Raw genomic sequence first — 22,979 nt, forward strand, 5'->3', positions numbered from 1 at the left:
CTCTCTCCCCCAAATCATTTGTGTCTTCAGAACTTAAACTCATCCTGAGTCTAAAACCCATGAACAAGAAAGAACCAAGGCTATTTTCTGCCAGACAGGAAACCCTTCCAGCTCTACACTCCTACCTGTGTTTCCTACAGGATTGATAGACAGCTATAACCATCCAATTTGCCATTATCCAGCAGCGTAATTAATGTAACAGATACTTACCGTCCTCTCACTGAAGCTTATTTTCCTCTGTGGAGGCCCTGATAGCTGCCTGGGCCCCATTCTGGGAGCTTTTTATAGTGGCAGACCCTCCTTGACTGTGTTAATTGAGACATAAGCATAGCCTTAAATAATAGAGACAGAGGCTCAGGGGCTCCTGGAGTAGGGCAGCTGAAGCTGAGTCTGGAATCTTGTGGCAGCTCAGTACCATTCTATCTCTTTCCTTTCTGATGCAGTCTCCGCTGCTGCTCAAAACACATGTGGCCATGTTCAGAGGCTTCCCTGTGGGGCACACAAAGGAAGTGCTTTCTCTCCCAAATCCCACTAGGTTCTCATACCTGACTCTCTGCCTTCTCTACCCTCCTCATTCAGGCTTCCTTTTGTCCTTTGGCTCAGATGAAGCTGCTGAACTGATCAGGGTTGCCAGAGTCCTGAACCAACCAGAGTGACTGGTCACTGAAATTCAGCTTGGTTCCAGACATGAGCCTGGGATGTCTTCCAGCCATGGGTCTACATACTCATCTGTTCAGGCTGCTGTCACAAAACCACCACACATCAGGGAACTGCAGTAACCAAACAACCACACATCAGATAACTGATAAAAGACTTGAGTGGCTCTGGGTGCTGGCATGCCCAAGGTCAAAGTTTTGAAAGCTTTTACCTGAGCAAGGAGGAGCTAACGGGTCCCCAGACTGATAGCTGGGAAGCCAGCATGGAACTGACTCAGGCCCCCCTGAATATGGGTCTCAGACAGAAGGACTGAGCAGTCTAAGGGACCTCAGACAGTGGAGCCAGGATGTATCCCTGGTGCACAAAAGGACCTTGCTAACACATCCCCCATGGAGGGATAACTGCCTTAACCTAGAGACAGGAGAGAAGCCCTAGTCCCTACTTCACATGACCTGTTAGATCTACATGACCCCAACTGGATGGCATTCCCCTACATATGGAATTGGGGTGGGGAGATGGGAGGGGAGTGTGGTTAGGGTGCATGTGAGAGGGCAAGACTATACCTCTAATCCTTCCCAAATAGTTCTGTCAAATGGAGCCTGAGCATTAAAATTATAACTTCTAGGGATTTATTTACAAGCTCTTGTTCTGTATCTTACTCTTAGAAACAAAGAAAGCTCTCTAATGCCCTACCGGTTTGCAATAGGTTATACATCAGTAAGAAACTGTCTTTAAGTCGGGCGGTGGCACACACCTTATATCCCAGGACTCGGGAGACAGACACGGGCAAATTTCTATGAGTTTGAGGCCATGGTGTCTACAGAGCTAGTCCCAGAACAGTCTCCAAAGCCACAGAGAAACCCTGTCTCGATCCCCCCCCCCACCAAAAAAAAAAAAGAAAGAAAATGTCCTTAAGCCTCAGTGACTTCAAATAAAAGTCTGTGTTTCTCTGTTGTTTGTTATGGTAGGTCAATAAAGAGGCTGCCTTAGACACCGTTCCTGCTGCTATGATAAAATGATCTGAAAGAGACTACTTGACCTAAAAAAAGGTGTATTTTGGCTCACAGTTCCAGGCTTGAGCCTGCCCTGGAACTTGCCCTGTAGACCAGGCTGGCCTTGAACTCACAGAGATCAGTTTGCTTCTGCCTCCTGAGTGCTGGGGTCGTAGGGGTGTGCCGCCACCACCAGGCAACAGTCACTTCTTACAAGCAAGGGGCAACTGGTCCACCTGAACCGGGTTTCAGCCACAAGGGCTCCTGAATCCTGGCTAGACCCCACCCATTTCTCATGCTGGTCCTGACCTGCAGTTCCAAAGCCCTTGTGCAGAAAGACCTCATCTGATCTTACATAGTAGAAAAGTTGCAATCTCAGCAGCAAAAATGGAGCTAAGATGTCCAAGGTCTCACTGCTGGAGACATGGCCTTCTTAGACCAGAGACAGGCTGTTGGCCTATCTCTGGAGCCACAGGAATACAGGAAGAAGCTTGCTGGTAGGTTTGCCTACCTGTATCCAAACAGTAGCCAACAGGTACTGGCAGACCTGTCCCTCTGCTCCATTTTCCCTGCTGTATGAAGGCCAGAGCCATCTAGCAAGCTCACTATGCCTCCATGTATGACAGCAGCAGAGCAAACTGTAGGGAGATCAGAGTTTGGAGCAGGGATGACTTCCAGTCAGATCCATGATGTTCCATACCGTAAACGCAACAGGAGGTGGTAGGTGGCCATGGGATGAGGGAGCCTCAATACCCCCTTCCCTTTCAACCCAGAAATTCAAGATTGATTCTTTCATTTAGCCCCACTTATGCCTGTAGTGTGATTTGTTATCAACCGAGTAACAGATTCCGCACAGAATGTTTGGGAAACACAGAGAAGGATGAAAGACACAACCTAAGGGCCCCCTTCTTCAAATCAGCCAGGTTAGTCCCAGTGTATTTTCTGCTAGTCGTTCCTCCCTGGAGAGGCAAATCTCTACCTCTGACTTCTCCTGTGTTGCTCAATGTTCTTCAGCTGCTCTGCTTTCCCTGGACTATGGGTGGGCAACAGCCAGAAAGCGCTTCATGCGTTTCCAGTTCTCCGCAGCCAGGGACATCTGTCCCCAGTGGCAAAGAGTTCACAGGTCAATTGTTCCCTTTACTTTGAACTTCCTGGCAGACCTCTCACTTGACCGAAGCTGGAATTTGCTTCCATAAATGTAGGAAATGAAGTCATCAATTTCGATGGCGAACACGCAATTTAGCTTGGGGATAACTGAAAAGAAAAACAAAAAGGAAAAGGATGAGGAACAACATGGACAGTGCATTCAGCTTATTTATGTAGAGCATTATTCATACACGTTTGTATTACAGTAAGTGAGACAGGTGTGGCGCCAGCACAAGGAGACAGAGGCAGGCAGCAGGCAGATCTCTTGAGTTCATGGCAGCCTGGTCTATACAGCAAGTCACAAGCTAGTTAGGACTACATAATGAGACTGTCTTTAAAAGAAAGAAAGAAATAAAAAATAAAACAAGTTATAGGAATGCAGAACCCAACCCAACCAGAAAGGAAGACCTGGGCTATTTGGTTCACAGTCTAAATAAAACTCGATGCCTAATTTCCAGGTTCTGAGGTGATTAACTCAATTCCCAGAACTGAAGGCTCCCCAGACCACCAAAGCCAGTTGGCACTGGTTCTTGGATTTGTGCTCAGTGGGGAAGGTTCTACACTCCCACCTTAGACTTATGATGTGAGCAAAAGAACATACAAGGAAATGGACAAACAGTGAGCCAGGGCTGTGGGGTAGCTCTGGTGCAGAGCACAAGATTAGCAGACAGAGGTCCTGGGCTTGATCTCCAGTATCAACAGATGAATGAGTACAAATCCTACAACGGTTGTTTGCATCTTGGATCTGTGGGCAAGGTCAGGTAACGGGGATGTTGGAAGATTCAAAAGTACCAGCTGGAAAAGCGCTAATCATGCAAATACGCAGAGTGTCTCCAGCAAAGGTGCAGTTCTCAGAACTACAGGGGCAGGCAGGTGCTTTTGGTCCCTCCTGCCTGTCCCTTAGTTACTCGTATGAGATTTGGTATCATGGGTAGGTAGAGACCTCAGACAGACCTGGGTCAAAGACCCAGCCAAGCAGTTCTTCTGTGCTGTTTATGGACAGGCTTCTGACTATGTTCACAGATGTGTCCTGGGAGTCACAGGGCAGGGGCCTCTCTCTGGAGTTCATAACACAGCTAGCACCTGCAGCCTGTTTGACTCCACAGCCACATGGAACCTGGGAGGCACAAGAACGGGAGATATGTGACACCCTAGGAACACAACACACACCTTTCAGATGGTCTTCTTTGGTGATGATCTTGAAGACATGCTTGGTCTCCTGCAGAAGGATTCCTGTGACCCCCACATAGGAGGGGCACTTGGATTTTGTGACTGCAAAGGAGAAAAGCATTTGAGGATAAGGCCTGGGTAGTGCTGGCATTCACAGCCTGGCCTCAGGGACTGGGAACCTGACCCTTCTAAGCTGAGGAAGAGTGCCCAGAGGATAGTGGCTCTGTAGCTGGGCAATGACCAAGCCAGCAAGCTTCCCAACTCCTTGTCCTGGGCGTTGCAATCTCTGGGCTATTCTTAGGCATCGTTTGGGTTTTGGACAGGGCTCTGGATCCAAGAGGTCATATGCAGAACCAGCAAAGCCCAGTCTTGTTGCTTTGATGAGGGAAGAGCCTCCTGAACTTTTCCTGGAATGTAGTCCTTCTATAGAGCTGCCCAGCAACGAGGGCTGAGGCACCTCACGGGGAGACAGACCCCTGCCCGCCTCCATGCGGTCAGCATCTGGAGCAATCTATGTGCCTAGTCTGCTAGGTGGGTGCTGAGGCAGGGCACTGAATGAGATGGCCTGTATCCTGCTCCTGTGAGCTGAAGTTCGCATGGAGGACAGTGTATAGCAAAACATGGGTGATTCTACTTATTGATACTGATAATGGCTATGAGGAAAAGAAGGACAGAATGATGGGAGTGGAAGGCAAAGTTTAATGGTGACAGACTCTCAGGAAGCGACGTCAGGAAAGGGACGTGAGTTACAGCAGGAGTCAATACAAGAACCCTCAGAGCCCCTTCATTTTGAGAAGGACCCAAGCAAGGGGACTTGGTGTCCCAGTCACACAGAAGCCAGCCCAAGGCCACTGAACACTTTTACTCTGAGTGGATGGGAAGCTGCTAGAAGCTTACAACAGGCAAATGGCAGTAGGCAGTCTGATGTCTGACGACAGACTTCACTCTGGGCATTTAATCTGGTGTTTATGTGGAAATGACACAGTATGTGAGCTGGGGAAGGAGGGTGAGAGGAAGCTTTCCACAGCAACTTGAGGGAGCTGGAGGTAGGTTAGAGTGGGGAAGTAGGTGTGCTAGCAGACATGAGGTAGAGATCAGGAAGGAGGTAATGTGTGTGTGCTTCTTAGGTTTCTAGCCCGAACAAACTGGATATAGAGATCATCTGCCATTATCACAGATGAGGAATCCAGGTCGGAGAGAGCTGACCTCAGGGGAGGCCAAGGGCTCTATGTTGGATAGGCAGTTTGAGGTACATCTCGGATGTCCAAGTTGCTGTTGGGTGCCATGGGGTGAGTCCGCTGGTGATGGCACACTGGAAACCAGGAGGAGAGGAAATCTGTCCCGAAGAGACTCAGCTAGAGGCTAGGGTGCCAACAGTGTGAGTCGATGGCATGCAGAGACCAATTAGTGTGTGTTTAACGAGGACCCAGGGTGGGTCAGGTCACAAGCATTTTTAGATGCTCACTGCTTGTAACTTAGAGATACGTCCGGGATACCCAGTGACAGATGACAGGATGAATTCTGCCACTGAGTGACAGTCTCCAATGACCATATGCTCCATAGAATTTACCTGAAATAATAGCACCATGAAGATCTGCCTTTAGGAGCTTGGCCTGAATCATCTGTGGCTGCCTAGGAGGTGAAGAGAGCCACAAAGCAGAGTTGGTAACGAGGCAAACAGATCACAAACACCCACAGCCAACTGGTTTCTCAGGTTGCATCTCTAGTGCTCTCAAGTCGGGGGATCTACTCCCATGGCAGGCTTCAGAAATAAAACTCACGTGTCTGGCTTGAGCCCATGGCACAGGTCACGGATATACTGCTTCCAGAGTTCATGCAGGGGAAGGAAGAGACTGTATCTGTCATAAAGTCAGAAACAGGTAGAAAGTCAGAACCATGAGCTTGGAATTTGCAGTGTTCAGCAAAACAGCTGGGCTCAAGGCTGAGAATGAGCACGAGGGAGCAATTGAGACTGTGTCACCAGGTTCCCCGATGACAACTGACCAAGGCCAAGTACACTCCCCTCCTTGGACTTCAATTTCTTCCCGGGTAGAACCTTTCCAAGGCTAAATTTCTGCCCTCGAGAGGGGAAGAAGTGGCCCACTGCCTCAATGCCCTTCCTGCTGGCCAGTTGTAGGTGTGATGGTGGAGCCCCTGGCTCAAAGCAGGAAGAGCATCTGAAGGTGGTGATGTAGCATCAGCCCTAATAACCCAGGCGCTGTTCACCCTATCTCCTTCTCCCAAGAGAAATCAGTCTTATTTAACCGTGTTACAGCAGGTGAAGGTTGCCAGGCAGGTCCTTGTGTAAGGTAGCAGGATTGTCTGGAAGTTGACAATAGAGGGCTAAAAGCTTTCCTCTTGGGTTGTTATCATTTGTCTTGGTGCCCATTCACACAAAGCCAAGGTTAGACAACAGTCAAGAACACCAGGCTCAAATCTGAAACAAGCACTTCCTGCAAGGACCCCAGGGAGGCACTCTCATGCCTTCTGGGACATGGCAAGCTGTGTGATAGTGTTATACAAAGCCTATAAGTAGTGGCTGTAAACACAGGCTCAGAACTATCTGGAGGGAGACATCATCCTCCCACAAGACAGTGATGCGTTCCTTTCAGAAACTTCTGAAATGCATATGCAGGACCTCTCCTTGGCAGTAACCTCTGAGTGGGTCATTCTGTCTCGTGATATTAAAAGCTACAGGAAAATCACGATGTTCCCCTTTTCTAGAAAGCCAAAGGATAAGCCCGGGCAACAGGTTTACTTATTAGTGAGGAGACTAGGAGAGCAGCCAGACGCCCTCACACTCACCAATGCCTGCCTTTTCAAGGCCAAGACAAGATACAAAACAAACAAACAAACAAACAATTAGTAGGGGGGGACACTGCCTCCTTGTGGCAGAAGGTGGAAAACTGTCTGACATTAAGGGGGCAGGGCTGCCCAGCAAGCCCCTGAAGTCTTGAGGAGTTCACACCCTGACCTGGAAGACAAGACAATGGTGAGTGGCAAGGCCTTTAGAAAAGATGGATGTACCTCTGTTGCTCTGGGTTAATGTCAAACAGTCTCATGTCTCTCCTCTGTTTGGCAGAGAGGCCTTTGGATTTCTTCTTCTGCTGCTTTGGCTTCTGGCGAGTGAAGTATTCCAAGACCACAGCCTTGCGCTGGAGATGGCTCTCACAATCTTGCTGGCTCAAGTGCGGTATGCTCCGCTTCAGGAAGGCCCCTCACAAAGGCCTCAGCCCGCTGGCTTCCCAGCTCCTGCTCAGAGACATGGTGATGTGGTTCACCGTTCTGCTCTCAGACACCAGGATCCTCATACCCCATTCCTGAGAGCCACCATCTTTGCCTCCCTTTCTGTCTGTCCAAGTGTTTGCTACACACAACTGCCAAGATGTAACAGTAACACTCACATGCTAACTGTGACACTGTTCCACACTGCAGCCAGGTCAAACACTGACTTCCTGGCCTGCTTCTCTGAGCTTACCCTATGGAGCATCTAAAACCCTCTGTGATGCAAGACTTCTCTAATCCTTGTGGGGGAAGGAAGCTTGAGTAATGGATGTGAGCCAGTCATGACCTCAAGACTAGACTGAAGTGGAAGGGAGCTGGGATTTTAGGGAAATGAGCTGTTCCAGCACCAGGGGAAACTGCCTGGGCTTCCAGGGAGGTCAAGGAGGAGGAATGGGGACACTGAGCACCACAGTCCTCCTCTGTTCTTGTGACCCCATGTGGCTGCTCTTGGATTTCTGCTCCAGCCCCACTTAGAGGCAGAAAGTGTGAGTGCATCTCGGGCACTCCTCACTCTCACAACAGGACATCAAGTTACACGTTTTCCTAGGGAAGTACTTCACAGCTGCACCCAGTCCTGAAACACTCTAGTATCACCACCCGTCAAGTTGGGGTGCAGCAAGTATCTCACGCGGTCTTCATCTGCTGCAACCCCAGGCAGTGCTCTTTCCCGAGGACCTACCTGTCGGGGAACATCATTTTAAGGTGTGTCTTTTGTTTATGCTGCCTGTCGAAAGCACCAGATGGTCTAATAAAGAGCTGAACCTCCAATAGCGAGGCAGGAGCAAGGACAGGTGGGGCTGGCAGGCAGAGAGGATACATAGAAGGAGAAAGGATGAAGAAAAGAAGCAAGAAGGGAACAAGGGGAGGAGAATGTCAGGGAGCCAAGGAGTTAAGAGTGAAATAACATATACGGAAGTAAGAAGAGGAAAAAGCACAGAGGCAAAAGGTAGTTGGGAGAATTTATACTTATGAAAAACTGACTAGCAACAAGCCGAGCTCAGGATGGGCATTCATAATTAAGAATAAGCCTGTGTGTGTGATTTCTTTGGGAGCTTGATGATGTGCTCCTCAGAAAAGTAAAAGAATTAAAAAAAAAAAAAAAAAAAAAAAAAAAATCACACTATACCTACCACTTGGTTATGCCATTTGCTGGGCTCTTTTTGCACTAACCAGACACAGTAAAAAGAAGTCTGAGGCTAACTGCCAGCTTTAGGTTAACACATCAACAGTGACTGATACCCTCTCTGTGCTAAAGGAGGGGGTAAAAAGACAGAAAACACAATCTTTGAGATACTTCAAGGCAGGGATGGCTATACAGTCCATCACCAATATCAGCCCAATTTGGTTCTTTTAAGAACATAGTGGTCTCTCTTTCATGGGGAAGTGAAATTAAAGGTTTACTGGCCTTTTACAATCTTGATTTCAAGGATAGTCAGCCTCTCTCTGTCTCTCTTTCCGTCTTTTCTCTCTCTCTCTCTCTCTCTCTCTCTTTTTGTTTGTTTGTTTGTTTGTTTGTTTGACACAGGGTTTGTCTGTGTAGCCCTGGCTGTCCTTGAACTAAGACAGCTGCCTGCCTCTATCTCCCAAGTGCCGAGATTAAAGACATGCTCCACACAACCTGGCAGGATATGCTCTCTTTATGAGCCACACGTGAAGCTTCTGCCCAAATGACAAAGCACGCTGACATACCCAGATAGAATCTGTAACACTCACTTATGAAAAATGGGCTGAGCAGTGAACGGGGCAGAGCAAGAGCAAGAGAGGTTTCAGGTAGGCACAGGCTGTCACTGTCATTCCCTACAGAGTAGGAAATGACATGAAATCAAGCAGGCCAAGTCCCTCAGAGCTGACTCTGGTACCCTAGGAGAGGAGCCTGGCACACAAAGATATCAGCACAAAAGACCTTGACGGAGCCTAATATACTGACTGTAAAGATGAGGAGTAATCCACGGGAGAGGACAGCTAGACCAGTCTTTCTTTGAAGATTCTGAGCCATCTTTGCTGTCAAGTCTCCTGCTCCCAGCCCACCTTTGAAAGACTGTACCTGTACATCGTGCTCTTTGGCTTCTTTATGAGAAAAGGCATGGTAAATCACAGCTGGGGGATGAAAGACAAACATAGAAGATTACTTCCTGTGAGAAATGAGTATAATATCCAAGGCTTTTCGAACTATGACAACAACTACACTTATTCAGAGGAAGAATACTGGGTTAGTATGAGAAGGCAAAGCTTTCTTGGATGACACTTCTATTTTACTCTGCAGTGGGGTTTAATGCAGGCCAGGCAAGGGCTTCCCCATGGATCCATGCCCCTGGCCCTACTGAATGCTGCCTATTTAAATATTTATTCACTTTGTATCCTAGGCTGGCTTAGCATTTGCTGTGTAGCCCACAGTGCCTTACACCCCCAGTTCTCCTGTCTTAGGCTCCCAAGTGCTAGTTGCTGGGATTATAGACATGTACCACCACAACTATCCTAGATACATCTTACTGTTTCCTCTGGCCAGACTTGTCCTGGAAACTCCCAGGGTGAGGGTTATGAAGAGCACCTCTCAAAGCTTAAGGTGTTTAAGAATCACGGGGATCTTATTAAAATATGTGGTTTTAGTTCCTACTCTAAACTCTGCATGGCCCCCCCCCCCCCCGAAAAAAAAATCCTCACTGGAGGATATTTAGAGTTGTTCTGATAACTGTGCCTGGACAGTTACTCACTAAGAAGTGAAGACACTAAAAGTGAGGTGATGTTAATGGGCTAGGGTGTGCTTGGTTGAAACTGGACATTTTGGTGACTACAGGAAGTTTACACCAAAACAAAACAAAAAAAAGAAGTTTAAAACAGATTTTTCAAGTTAGAATCCATAAAATCGGGAATGTATCCTGACCAGATAGATACAACAGTCTTTCTTCAAATTATAAATATGTCCAGCCTGATGCCAAACTCTCTCTAAACCTCATGCTCCTGTGTCTTATTTGTTTGGAGGAAATCATCATGGTGGCACTGGGGGACAGAGTACAGGAGTTACATGGACTAAGAAAGGGCAAATGGCCAGAATATGCAGCTCTCACTACACACTACATATTCACTCTCTGAGCTGGGTGTGGTGGTACACACAGTGGATCCCATCACTTCAGAGGAAGAGAGCAGTGAGTTCCAGCTCAGTCAGGACTACATAGCTGACCTCATCCCAACAGCTACAAAAACAAATACAAATAAAAACCCATGCATGTTCTCTTGCGCTTCCCTGAGTACATGTCTGACCATGTAGTTACCAGTTTTACATACAGAATCTAGTTCACCCTTGAACTGCAGATTGAGACTGTAGTTTGTTTCTTGAGAAAAATGTGCAGGGTCTAGGACCTAAGAATAACGTTGTTTTACCTACCCCAGATTCCTAGCACCAGATTTGGGAGTCTTCCTGCTGCAGTACACATGTGATAGCTCTGGTTCACTCAGTGCTTGTCAAGTTGTTGACTTACAAAGACACACACACACACACACACACACACACACACACACACGTGTGTATATAATTATTTGTAATCTCATTAATCTTCCTAGGCCACTTGGAATATAGTTATTTCCATTTTTTCAGATAACAATACTGACGTTGAGTCATGCCAAGGCACCTGATCTCTGATAAAAGGACATGGCAGGGGTGTAAATCATTAGATCAGAGGCTTAATCTTTACAGTGTTTTCTGTCCCCTCTAATACCGCTCCAGTGCTCGCTTCCTTTCCTGGCACATCTCCTTTCTGCTCACATACCAACGCCTTAGGTTTGTGATACCGCACCTTGGGAGGTTTTTATAAGAGGAAGGGTGAAAAGCCAGGCGGTGGAAGGGAGCAGGGCCCTTCGCAGGACTTATTCAGGCAGGCAGTGGGCAGCACAAGCTAAAGGCCTTGGATGCTCCTCTTCTAGTTCTCCTGAGCGGCACTAGTTTCCCTGGGGATGACACACACACACATACTCATCCCGACATCTACTCTAGTCTACAGATTGAGTCGGGCCGATTCACACTCTGGGTCTCCATTGCTTTTGGGTACTCTGAGTCAATTCCCTGGAAGTTGTCTTGGACTCTGTTGTGACAGGAATCCCTGATTCAGCTTCCAGTTCCCGACCGTCTATACTGTCACCAGTCTCAATTTCGTGTGTGTCCTCTCGCTTACCCTTCATTGTCCTCCGGCTTCCCGAGCGCTCCTATTAAGTCTACTTCAGGCCTCACTCACTCCTTCCCTTTCTTCGCTCTGTTCAGCAGCTTCCAGCAACCAGGGCTCTTTCTTGTTGAAATTTCCGCTGGTAAAACCCTCTGTGACCAAAAAACCACGTAAGCACAGTGCACGCACACTTGCTCCAGGGACATCACTGGACCGGGACCAGACTTCGGCTTTGGCGCCTCCCGTGACGTCATCGAGCCGCGTCGGCCTCTGGCGGGACATGCGCCTTGGGTGTAGCTCCAGGGCTGAGGGAGGGGCGGGTGAAGCAGCCGCTTCAGTGGCTGGTGGAGTCTGTTTCTCTAGTCTCTTCAGCTGTCGTCTCCCCCCTGGCTGCAACAATCTGGTTGCCGGTCAGGATAAATGAATTTAGGAGGCAAGCAGTCATGGAGAGGACGCTGGGGAGAGTGGGGACTAGGGAGGTCGAAATGCGCCTGAAATAACGGAGGTAATGGCTGTAGGGAGGTTTAAGGAGTCATTTGCAGGTGGTTTGTTTTTTGTTTTGTTTTTGTTTGTTTGTTTTTGTTTTGTTTTAGACAGGGTTTTGCTCTTTAAAGGCCCTGCCTGACCTGGAACTGGGCCTCAAACTCAGTGATCTGCCTGCCTGCATCCTGCTTCCTGGAATTGAAGGCACCTGCCACAACTCTCTGGTGGAGGAGGGGGGGTGTGTGTGGAGTTCTGTTTTTTGTGTTTTTCTTTTTTTGGGGGGGGGTTAAGGGACTCATTCTTTTTTTGGGGGGGGGTTAAGGGACTCATACGACCGTACCTGGCCTAGAATTAATTCGCAATATTAATAGTCACATTGTGTAACGATGACCGGGATTACTTCTGTTTCAGCTACTAAGTACTTTTATGGTCTCCTTTAAGGGTCTCTTTCCTATGAGTAAAAAGGGAGAATAGCTTAGGTGGCTTTGGCCTCAGAACTCTTGCTTTTTAAATTAAGTTTCTCCCCCCCCCCCCAAGACAAAGTCTCCCTGTGTTGCCAGACAGTTACTATGAAGCCTAGGCTGAGCTAGGAAGTGTAATATTCTTGTTTCAGCTTCTGGCGCATTATAATTTACAGGCCTCTCTTACTGCATCCAACCCAGAAAGCATCCTTGAGACTGGGTGCATTAGTTTCTGTCAGTGTGATAAAAGACAAAAAGTGATTGTCATGGCTGTAGAGCTGGGACCCACAGGCCCAGCCCAGCTTGCTCTGATTGCCTGGGTTCTGTCTAGACACTGTCGTTAATTTGTGATGAGTGCTGAATCTAACCTGGAGGTGTGGTTGAGGGAAAACAGTGGGTTTTTTTTGTTTTGTTTTGTTTTGTTTTTTAAACTGAGCACTATGCAACCTTTTAAATGAAAAAAAGAATTCTCAGAGGAACTTGGGCAAATAGCACCGCATCCTTGTTTAAGAAACATAGGCTGTATAGATCTTTGGGGGATCATTGTGTGCCATTTTGATTTTAAGCAGTGCAGGACATGGTAAGACAAGTAGGATTTAGAGTTTGTGACCAGCCTGATAACACCAGGATGGACAGTAAACGTGTTTGGTTTACAAAGACCTGCAACTAGTTTAGCATCTATCAGAGTGTATTTGAGAAAGTGCCCTTATGGACTCACAGCATGTGAACTCAGTAATGTAGTTATGATCTCTTTTGTGAGACAGGGCCTCCCCTATGTAAGCCAGGCTGTCCGGGAACTGGCTATGTATATCGATTGGCAACAAACTCACAGACACCCACCTGCCTCTATCTCAAGAGTGCTGGGATTAAAACATTTTAAAAGGTTGCTTGACCAAAATTGTATATATTTCTGACATTTAAAATGACACTTTGAAATTTATGTATTGTGAAATGGTGAAATCAAGCTAATTAACCCAATAACCTCATATAATTGTATTTGTGGTGAAATACTTAAAATTTTAGTGATTTTTTTTCATGTATATGATGTTATATACTTATTATGTCATACATTAGATCATTTTATGTGAACATTTGGTTGTCTTTAAAAAGTTAATTAATGTTTGGTGCTTAAGATATCCAAGGGCCTAACTCATGCTCTGGACCACTGAGCTATTCTTCCCTCACAAATATGAACTTAGATAAGCATTAAACAATAGTGGACTAGGGGTGTATGGTTGTACAGTGAGGCCCTGAGTTTTATTCTCAGAGCTGCAGCGAGTCAGGTTGGGAGTAGACAACAGAAAATAGGGGAGTCATTTCATGGGTTGTAGATTCAAAAGTAGCAAGACTTCTGTGGTTATAGTGACAAGGAAATGCCAGGTTAGTAGGAGTCTCTCTTTTTAAAAGACTTACTTTTATTTTATAAGTGGATTTTCTTTCTGGTTTTCTGAGACAGGGTTTCTCTGTGTAACAGCCCTAGCTGTCCTGGTACCCACTTTGTAGATCAGGCAGGTCTCAACCTCAACCCGCCAGTCTCCTCTGTCCTGGGATTATGTGTGATCTACCATGCCTGTCTCTTGTACAGTGTTTTGAGTGCTTGTAGGTGTGTGCACTGTGTGTATGTGGCTGGTTCCTGAAGAGGTCAGAAGAGGGTGCCAGGTTCTTTGGAACTAAACTTACACAGATGGTAAGCCATTGTGTGTTCAGTGTATATTGAACCCTGATCCTCAATAATAGCAGGTGCTCTTAGCTGCTGAGCCACCTCTCTAGCCCACTTACTAAGAATCTCTTAATAATCCCTTTTCAAATAGGTAGCATAGTTTTGGGTATCAGTCAGTGTATCCTGTGATTCTCAGATTACAGTAGGGTGACGGGTTCCCCAGAGAAACAGTGCTTACTAAAATATTTGCTTTGTAGGAAGGAAGTGCCCCCGCTTTATCATCTTCAGAAAACAGTGTATGAAGAGGATACGTATTAGAATTTTTGTGATAATTATTTACGATAGCAAAGTACTCAGAACAGTATTTGACATGGATTGACTGAGCACATGAAGTATGTGCTGATTTATTTGGTAAATTGATTTTATCACATGGGTGATAGAGTGCCTGCCTATAAGCCCAGCACTCAGAAGGATAAAAAAGAGTTTGAGGCCCTCTTAGCATACACAGTGAGACCCTGTCTTGAAAACAAATTATAGGTTTCAAAATTTCTGATTCCCAGGCATCTCTTAGGAGAATTGCCTCACAGATGAGTATCTAGAATCTATGTGTTTTAAAGGAAGATTTAAAAAAAACTTTGTGTGTGTGTGTGTGTGTGTGTGTGTGTGTGTGTGTGTGTGTGTGTGTATGTGTGTGTGTGTGTTTGTGCCAGTAGCTGTGGAGGCCAGAAGAGCATTCCATTGGATCTTGAGTTACATGTAGTTTGGAGCCACTCAGTGTGGGTGCTGGGAGCTGTGGAAATGCAGCAAGAGCTCTTAAACCCCGAGCCATCACCCCAGCCCTGAGAATCTGGAGTTTTAAAAAATGTTCTCCGGTGAGGTGTTCTTATATAACAGATATAGTAGGGTCTCCTCACCAGTTAGATAGTCACAATGTTCAGGACAAGTATAGAAAAATGGTAAAAGACACCAAATAGACACAGAAAAGAATATACAATTATGTGAAAGGTTTTATAAATGGATAAGGAAACATTCTGCTTACTTTAAAAAATCCATTTTATGAAACTGACACATTAAACTTTTTCCTCTTCATAGCAATGAGCAGTGAACTTTGCATCATGGGTCTGCATATATATTTCCTTGATAAATCTGTGAAAACTCTGTGAGAATTTCAGGTTCTGTGACATGGCAGTGAGTGACTCCATCCACCTCCACCAACTTACAATGATGGCTTGAAGTAGGAATGGTGAGATGGCTCAGCAGGTAAAGGTGTTTGCTATTTAAATTTGACCACATGAACGTCTCCAAATTCCACCAGGACTGAAAAGGATGGACTCCAGAGAGTTGACCTTTGACTTCCCCAAACATGCTGGGGCACATGTATACAGCACTCACACATGTACTCACTGCAGTCAGTACTAGTGTGTTTCTTTTCTTTCTTCCTTTATTCATCATTTTAAAGTTTATTTTACATACAAATCATTTTCTCCTCCCTCCTCTCCTCCTGTTCCCTTCCCAACCTCCCTTCTACCCCCCCCCCCCCCCCAGTAGCTCCTCATCCATCTCCATTCAGATGGGGTAAGGCCTCCCCTTGGGAGGCATGGCATATCAAACTGAGGCAGGAACAAGCTCCTCCTTGCTTCCTCAAGGCTGAACAAGGAATCCCACCATAGGGAATAGGTTCTAAAGAGCCAGCTAATTCACCAGAGACAGGTCCTGGTCCTCCTGCTAGGGGTCACACAAAAGATCAAGCTACACAACTGTCAGCCTGATTGCAGAGGACCTAGGATGGTCCCATGTCAGCTCCCTAGCTATTCCTCCAGAGTCTCTTGAGCTCCCACAAGGTTTGATCAGGTGTCTCTGTGGATTCCCCATCATGATCTTGACCACCCTTGCTCACATAATCCCTCCTCCCACTCTTGGACCCGGACCCCCAGAGCTTGGCCCAGTACTTGGCTGTGATTCTCTGCATCTGCTTCCATCAGGTGTTGGATGAAGGCTCTATGATGACAATTAGAGTAGTCACCAATCTGATTACAGGGGAAGGCCAGTTCAGGCACCCTTCCCACTGTTGCTAGGAATCTTGGCTGGGGTCATCCTTGTGCATTCCTGGGAGTTTTTCTGGCACCAGCTTTCTCACTAACCCCATAATAGCCTCCTCTTTCAAGATATCTTTTTCATTACTCTCCCTCTCTGCCCTGTTCCCAACTCAACCATCCTTATCCCTCACGTTCTCATCCCCTCCTCCCTACTCCCCTCTCCCCTAATTTACCTAGTGCATCTCATCTCTTTCCTCTTCTCAGAAAGATCCTGGTGTCCCTCTTAATTCATTCACTGCCGCCTAGCTTCTCTGGGGTTGTGGATTGTAGACTGGTTGTCCTTTGCTTTACATCTAACATCTGCCCATGAGTGAGTACATACTGGGTCTGGGTTACCTCACTCATGATGATTTAGTCTAACTCCATCCATAGAATTTGCCTGCAAATTCCATGATGTCATTGTTGTATTCCACTGAGTAATACTCTATTGTGTAGAGATACCAATGTTTTTTTTTTAATCCTTTCTTTGGTCAAGGGTCTTCTGTGTTGTTTCATGTTTTGGCTATTATAAACAATTTTGCTATGAACATAGTGGAGCAAGTGTCCTCTGGTGTGAGTGAGCACCCGTTGGGCCTATGCTCAAGAGTTGTATCACTCACTGGGTCTGGAGATATATTGATTCCCAATTGTCCAAAAAACGCCATATTGATTTCCAAAGTAGCTGTATAAAGTTTGCACTCCCACCAGTAGTGGAGGAGTATTCTCCTTTACTCCACATGCCCTCCAACATAGGCTGTCATTAGCGTTTTTGATCTTGGTCATTCTGACAGGTGTAAGTTGGTATCTCAGAGTCATTTTGATTTGTATTTTGCTCACAGCAAATACAAGTGTATCTTGGCCACTCGTGACTCTTCTGTTGAAACTTCTCTGTTCAAACCTGTACCCCATTTTGAATGGGATTATTTGGTATTTTGATGCCTTGCTCCTTGAATTTTTTATATAGTTTGGATATCAGTCTTCTGTCAGGTGTGGGGTTGGTGAAGTTCTTTTCCCATTCTATTGGCTGCTATTTTGTTTTACTGGGAGTTTCCTTTGCCTATAGAGGTCCCAACAGTATACGTCTGTAGCTAACACCTTGCTTCATTTGTGTAGATTATTTTTGTTTGCTGCCTTAAGACCTTCAGGCTGTGGCATCAATGATGCCACACTTCCCTCACATTATTTTGTTAGGCCCCACAATGTTGTGGATGGAACCCAGGTTTCCCACTTGCTTGGCAACAGATCTACTATTGAGCTCTACTGCAGCTCCACACTGGGCAGTCTGCTGGGCAAACCGTTCCTGCATTGAATAAGTAGACACACTGGGAATAGAAATCTCAGGGTGGATCACATGCACCACCCTGGTCCAGAGGTGACACCACATTTTAATATTTGGAATTGTCAACAGTAGAGGCTTTGGCACGTATCATGTGTAGCCTAAGGTCAGTTTTTCAAATGCAATTCCTCAGACTTTCAACCTGTGGAAGTAATTTTTCAGGCTGTCTTCACCTCATGTTGTGTGTAATAGAGCTTCAGTAGATTTTCTTTTCTAGACAGTGTCTCATTATGTAGCCCTCATTATGTGTAGACCACTGTGGTCTTGATATCGAAGAGATCACCTGCCTCTGCCTCCTGAGTGCTGGCATTAAAGGTGTGAACCACTATTACCAAGTGTTTCAGTAGATTGTTTAAATTAGCTGAAGTGTCTTTCTGTGACCTGACCCTGCTGAGTAAAATTGGTTTGGTTTTCTGTGACAGACTCATGTAAATTTGAGTATCTTCGGGTTTGGTAGTTCTTCCTGAGACACCAGAGGAGTTTCCAAGGGGTCTCACTATAGACTGCAAGGGCATGCACTCATTTCACACTTGTAACCCCATTTCTGAGAAGTTCTGTCTCAAGGAAGGAGATGCTGTCCGCAGGCCTCACATTTCCATGTGCATGCTTCCATGGTGGTTCATAATACTGGGGAGGGAGAGAGAAAGGAGTGGAGCAAAACTAAAGTTTGGCAGTTTTGCTTGTGTCCTATCACCTGGCTGGAAGGAAGAGATAGCCCTACCTCCCCTTCAGGTTCGGAACAACCTAGAGCTACTTTAGCCTACTTCTGTGCAGAAGACAGGTCCTCACCACAGCTGCTTGCAACAGTTTAAAAGGCATGTGCTTTCTGAGAGGCAGAAATACCTTTAGCTTCTGCCTTCCCTGTCCTTTAAAGTGCAACATGCAACTTAGAACTTAACAAGGAGTGTAGAAGAAGATGTCTGAAAGCAATGTAGACCAAAATGTGCAAATGCGGGAAACTTCATGCTAGACCAGGAGAGGACAGTACCATGAAAGGCAGGATACTGCAGGTTATCAGGAGAGGAAAGTGCTGTCAGAAGCGGTGAACTGCAGGTTAGGCCAAGGGAACAGACCCATGAGATGCAGGAAACTGCAGACTAGCACAGGAGAGGACAGTATCTTCATGTGCAGGATACTGCAGTTTAGACCAGGACAGGACACTCTATCAGATACAGGAAACTGCAAGCCAGACCAGGAGAGGACAGAACCATAAGATGCATGAAAGTGTAGGTTAGGCCACGAGAGGGCACAACTGTGGATGTCCTCGCTTCTTGAACTGGAATAAGACCCATATGTTTCTATGACAGACACATCAAATGTCTTAGAGGAAAAGATGGACTCGATAGGTGAACAGATGATCCTCTAGAAAAGCTAAAGACCATGTTCTTTGTTCTCACTGGGAGTCTCATGTATAAAGAAAGGAAGCACATGCTAATTCCTGAGCATAAATCCACCCCAAGGTCACAGGCATACGTCCTGCTTAGATGTCCAATGAACAGTTGTCTGTGAGATTGACCATAGCAGTTTTCATGTCATAGGTAAGTGTTCTGCCACTGAGCTCAATTCCTACCCTCCTTTCTGCTTTTTATTTGGAGGCCAGGGTAGGGTGCCCAGGCTAGCCTTCAAGTTGTGATCTCCCTGCCTCAGTCTCTCAGGTAGGTTGGATAACAGGTTTGCATCACCAGGCCTAGCAACAAGTACTTTCTGCCAGCTCTGAGATCTTTCCCCTGAAGATGCTGGACATGGAAGTGGCCAGCTCTGAGAAATACTAGCCATCAAAGCTTCAGGGGTCTTAAAGGTATTACTTTAGTTTCCCACTAGAGGGCAGGGTAGCATCAGGAATGACACAGGGCTGGTGCCTTCTTCCTGAGTCAGGGAGTGATTTCCCTCCATGCCTGTTAAAATCAGGATTACCCACTACTTCTGAGGATCACAGCTGGTTCTTGTGAGAAGGAGCTGTGGATATTCAGATCAAAGTTATTTCTGTGTCAACACTGTAGCTAGATTTTGATTTAATGCCTTGTCAGAGTCAGGCGGCTTCAATGAGAGCAAGGCCAAAAGGAGAGTATGAAAAGTCTCCTCTTGCTATGCAAGGTGATTTTTTTCCTGTTTCCTCTTCTGGTACTCATTCGTTTACCAATTCATGTGTCCTGTAGCCTTCCATTGGCTGTCTTGCTGACTATACCAAAAAAGTTGTCACTGATACCAACCATGTGCTTAAAGAAAAATGTCATGGTATTCACACACAGCGACTTGTGCCATGCAGGGTCCAGCTTCTGGTCTGCCACTCTGTCTTTGGCCTGAGTGCAGCATCTGCATACACATCTTTATGCAGTGATGTTTGTTGATCATCAGGAAGAGAAGTGGTAACATTAAAGTGCTCTTTCACCAACTTGTCTCCATCATCCTGGCCTTCCAGAGGCTTGATGCACGTGTAGTCCAGTAATATTAAACATGTGCTAAGGGTACCACTTGGTTGACAGTGGTCCAGGCAGTGAATCTGAAGGACTCCTGCTGGCAGGCCATAATCAGTAACGGAAAAACGTTATGTCGTAAATCCTTGTCGTGCCAAATACAGGCAAACATTTTTAGCACAAATACTTCTAAACCACATAATTCCTGATTGGAATTTCATACAATTCGTACAAACAGTGACTTAATATAAATATAATTCAAAAACAACAATACCTGAAACCTGTCCACCTAAAACGTATTACTTGTCTATGTGCAATTCAAAACTGGGCAAGTCCCCTATCTGTTACAAACTGAGCATAAGGAAGCAGCAGGTTAATAAAATATCCACTGTTTGGCACGGGGAGTGGTGTCCCATGACCTTCACTGTACAGCTGGTACAGACAGGAGAAGATGCACAGGTTCAGAACAGTCCCTAAGGAGAGACAGCTCCCATGTGTTCTAGCCAAGGTGTTCACCAGGACAGCTTCAGAGAGTGTGCAGTGGCTATGCATGTACCTTCCACCCGACTGTACTACAAAGGCTGCTGTGTATGAAACGGCGAATCTAGCCACACTGGGGGTCCAGGACTGTTGTGGACTCAAGAACTCAGGCCTCCAAGGAGGCCTTCCTGAATGGTATGAGGATCTTCCCTGGGAACTGCGGCAGGCCCCGCCCAGCAACAAGTCACGCCCTCCTATGAGCAGAGGCAAAGCCCCACTCTGCTGCAAGACTTCCACCAAGGCAGAATCCACCCCCACCCAGGGCAAGCTGCAACCTGTAGAAATCACCCCAAACTGCAAACCCTATCCCCACCTGGCCTCTGGGAAATCCCGCCCTACCCGACATAAAAACAAGCCCTGCTTTCAGTGAGAACTTGGGTCAGGCCCTCAATCCTCATTTATCCCACATAGCATCAAGTCAGTCATTTGTTGCAAATCCTATCCAATAGGACCTAACAGCAACCTAAGCCAAGGGTTGGTCAGGGCCCCGCCCATCTGCAGCAAGTCCCGCCTCCAGCTTGTTAGCCAATGTTAGGCCCCGCCTAACCATGCTCTGTCCCACTCAACTCGTGGTTGGTCAATCCCTCCAATGAAAATGCCTTAGCCCACCCTCTAGGCTCCACCTTTGAGGCTGAGCTGATTTCTCACCCTCTGAGGCTATCTGGTGACTATCTGGTGAGGCTATCTATGCATAGCTTTGCACATGCTTAGTTAAGTGTGGGCAGTTGTCTTTATGCAAAAGACAGTTGGAAGTGTTTCTGTCCTCTCAGGCTATAAAACCTGCATTTCAGTGTGCTGTCAGCTGCCTTGTCAGCCTTTCAGTGGGGTCAGGGCTATATTGCAGAGGCAACAGGAGGAGAAAACCGATCACGACTCACGTTTCCCTCATGGGACAGCGATAACATCCTCCCCAGAAATACTGAAGTGCAACTCAGCTTTTCATAACCGTAAGACACACTGGAGTCTGGTTAAAATTAGATTTAGAAACGCTAGGGCCCAGCCTAGAGCATGTCTCCCCACACCAAGGCTTTACGGTTATTTTGACAGCCTATACTTCCAAAGTCAGCTGTTTGCCCTCACACACAGTACATGTGCTCTTTTAGATGAGACAGATATCTATAGGTTCTGTCTGCCGGTATCTATAGGTTCTGTCTTCCAGGCTATGTAAAGCAGTGACATTTCTTTTTCTTGTTTTCATTCTTTTCTTCCTCTCTTCCTCTCTCCCCTACTCTCTCTTTCTATCTCCTTCCATTTCTCTACTCTATTCATGGATTATCCTCGAACACATTACGTTCAAGTGAACAAATGCTTCCATGTATTTTGGTAAACACAGAGAAGCCATTATTTGAAGTAGCTCTGTTTCTCCATTCTATAGACGTGTGAGAATTTACCCCCACATTATCGACGTGCAATTCTTTTGTCTTTCTATTTTCAAGAATTTTCACATTTAGTACTACAAAGTACAATTAACACAAATTCATCTCAGGTATACGGTTACTGTTCACCAAGACCTTCATGTTTGCTTCAGCTTCACCAATCAGCTATTCCTAACTACTCATCTCTGACCTCACTATTCTTAGAGAATTTACATTAGGAATCTGTAAATGTTACATTATCCTCTGCTGCTTTAAGATGTTCTTCTCCTAGGCTCTCAGCACTTCTATAGCATAGAACTTTATCAAAGACCAGAGTGTCCTGTCTGAAATACACCACTAAGAAATTGTTAGCACTAGTATTTCCCCATCTCTATAGAGTGTCTGACTTCTCTAACTGCTGCCAAGTCAGCAGATGCAAATACACGTGTTCTAAGGGCATGGTACATCCTATATCCTGAAATCCTCCAGCTCCTTTTCCCTGGGTCACTGTGAAGGCTAATCTTGGTTGCCAACCTTACACCCAATTAAGAAACTGTCTCTTTCAAGTTGGCCTGTGGGCATGTCTGTGGGACATTTTCTTGATTCACAATTGATACAGGAGGGCCTGCCAACTGTGTATGGTACTGTCATCCCTAGGCAGGGGGGCCTGGGTTGTTAAAGAATAGTAGCTGAACTCAGCCAGGAAGCAAGCCAGAAAGCAGTGTTTCTCTTTGGTTTCTGTTTCAAGCTCCTCCCTTGAACTCTGCATTGGTTTCGCTGGGTGCTGAAGCACAAGCTCTTATATAAAGTAAACCCTTTCTTTCCCATGTTGGTTCTAGTAAGTATTTTATCATAGCAATAGAAAGCTATTTAAAGGTGTGTAATCAAGCTAGTCTTTTATTCAGTGCATTTAAGTTCTTTCTCCTTCCTAATGTAAATACTTCATTAATTGTTTATTCTATTACAATATTTCGTTATATTGGTTTTTCAATTGCTTTATTGTCATTGAAAAATTTATTAAATAAATTCAGGGAAACCATTTGCAATGCAAAGTAATTCTATCTCTAACCCTCCCCTTCCTGGGATGAATTGTCCACAGGAGCGTTCTATGAGTTTTGTGGTAGCAACCTAATAGAAGCTTCCCATGAAGACAATATGCTATATATATATATATATTTTTTATTTTACATATCCATCCCAGTTCCCTTTTCCTTCCTCCCTCCCATGCCACCCCCCCACCGGGGTCCGACT

At 46.0% G+C, this 22,979-nt stretch overlaps 1 protein-coding gene across 1 annotated transcript; it reads right to left on the reverse strand.

The window, feature by feature from the left end:
• Positions 1 to 1,769: 1,769 nt before the first annotated feature.
• On the reverse strand, positions 1,770 to 11,562 carry LOC127214615 (ribonuclease P protein subunit p29-like). Its single transcript, XM_051174953.1, is given in 8 exon segments — positions 1,770 to 2,903; positions 3,966 to 4,067; positions 5,536 to 5,597; positions 5,747 to 5,824; positions 6,993 to 7,180; positions 7,182 to 7,217; positions 9,295 to 9,347; positions 11,417 to 11,562. Coding segments are annotated over 8 exon segments (663 nt in total). The 5' UTR covers positions 11,424 to 11,562; the 3' UTR covers positions 1,770 to 2,766.
• Positions 11,563 to 22,979: the final 11,417 nt, after the last annotated feature.

Source organism: Phodopus roborovskii, unplaced genomic scaffold (assembly GCF_943737965.1).
Source record: "Phodopus roborovskii unplaced genomic scaffold, PHOROB, whole genome shotgun sequence".
Classification (NCBI taxonomy): Eukaryota; Metazoa; Chordata; class Mammalia; order Rodentia; family Cricetidae; genus Phodopus; species Phodopus roborovskii.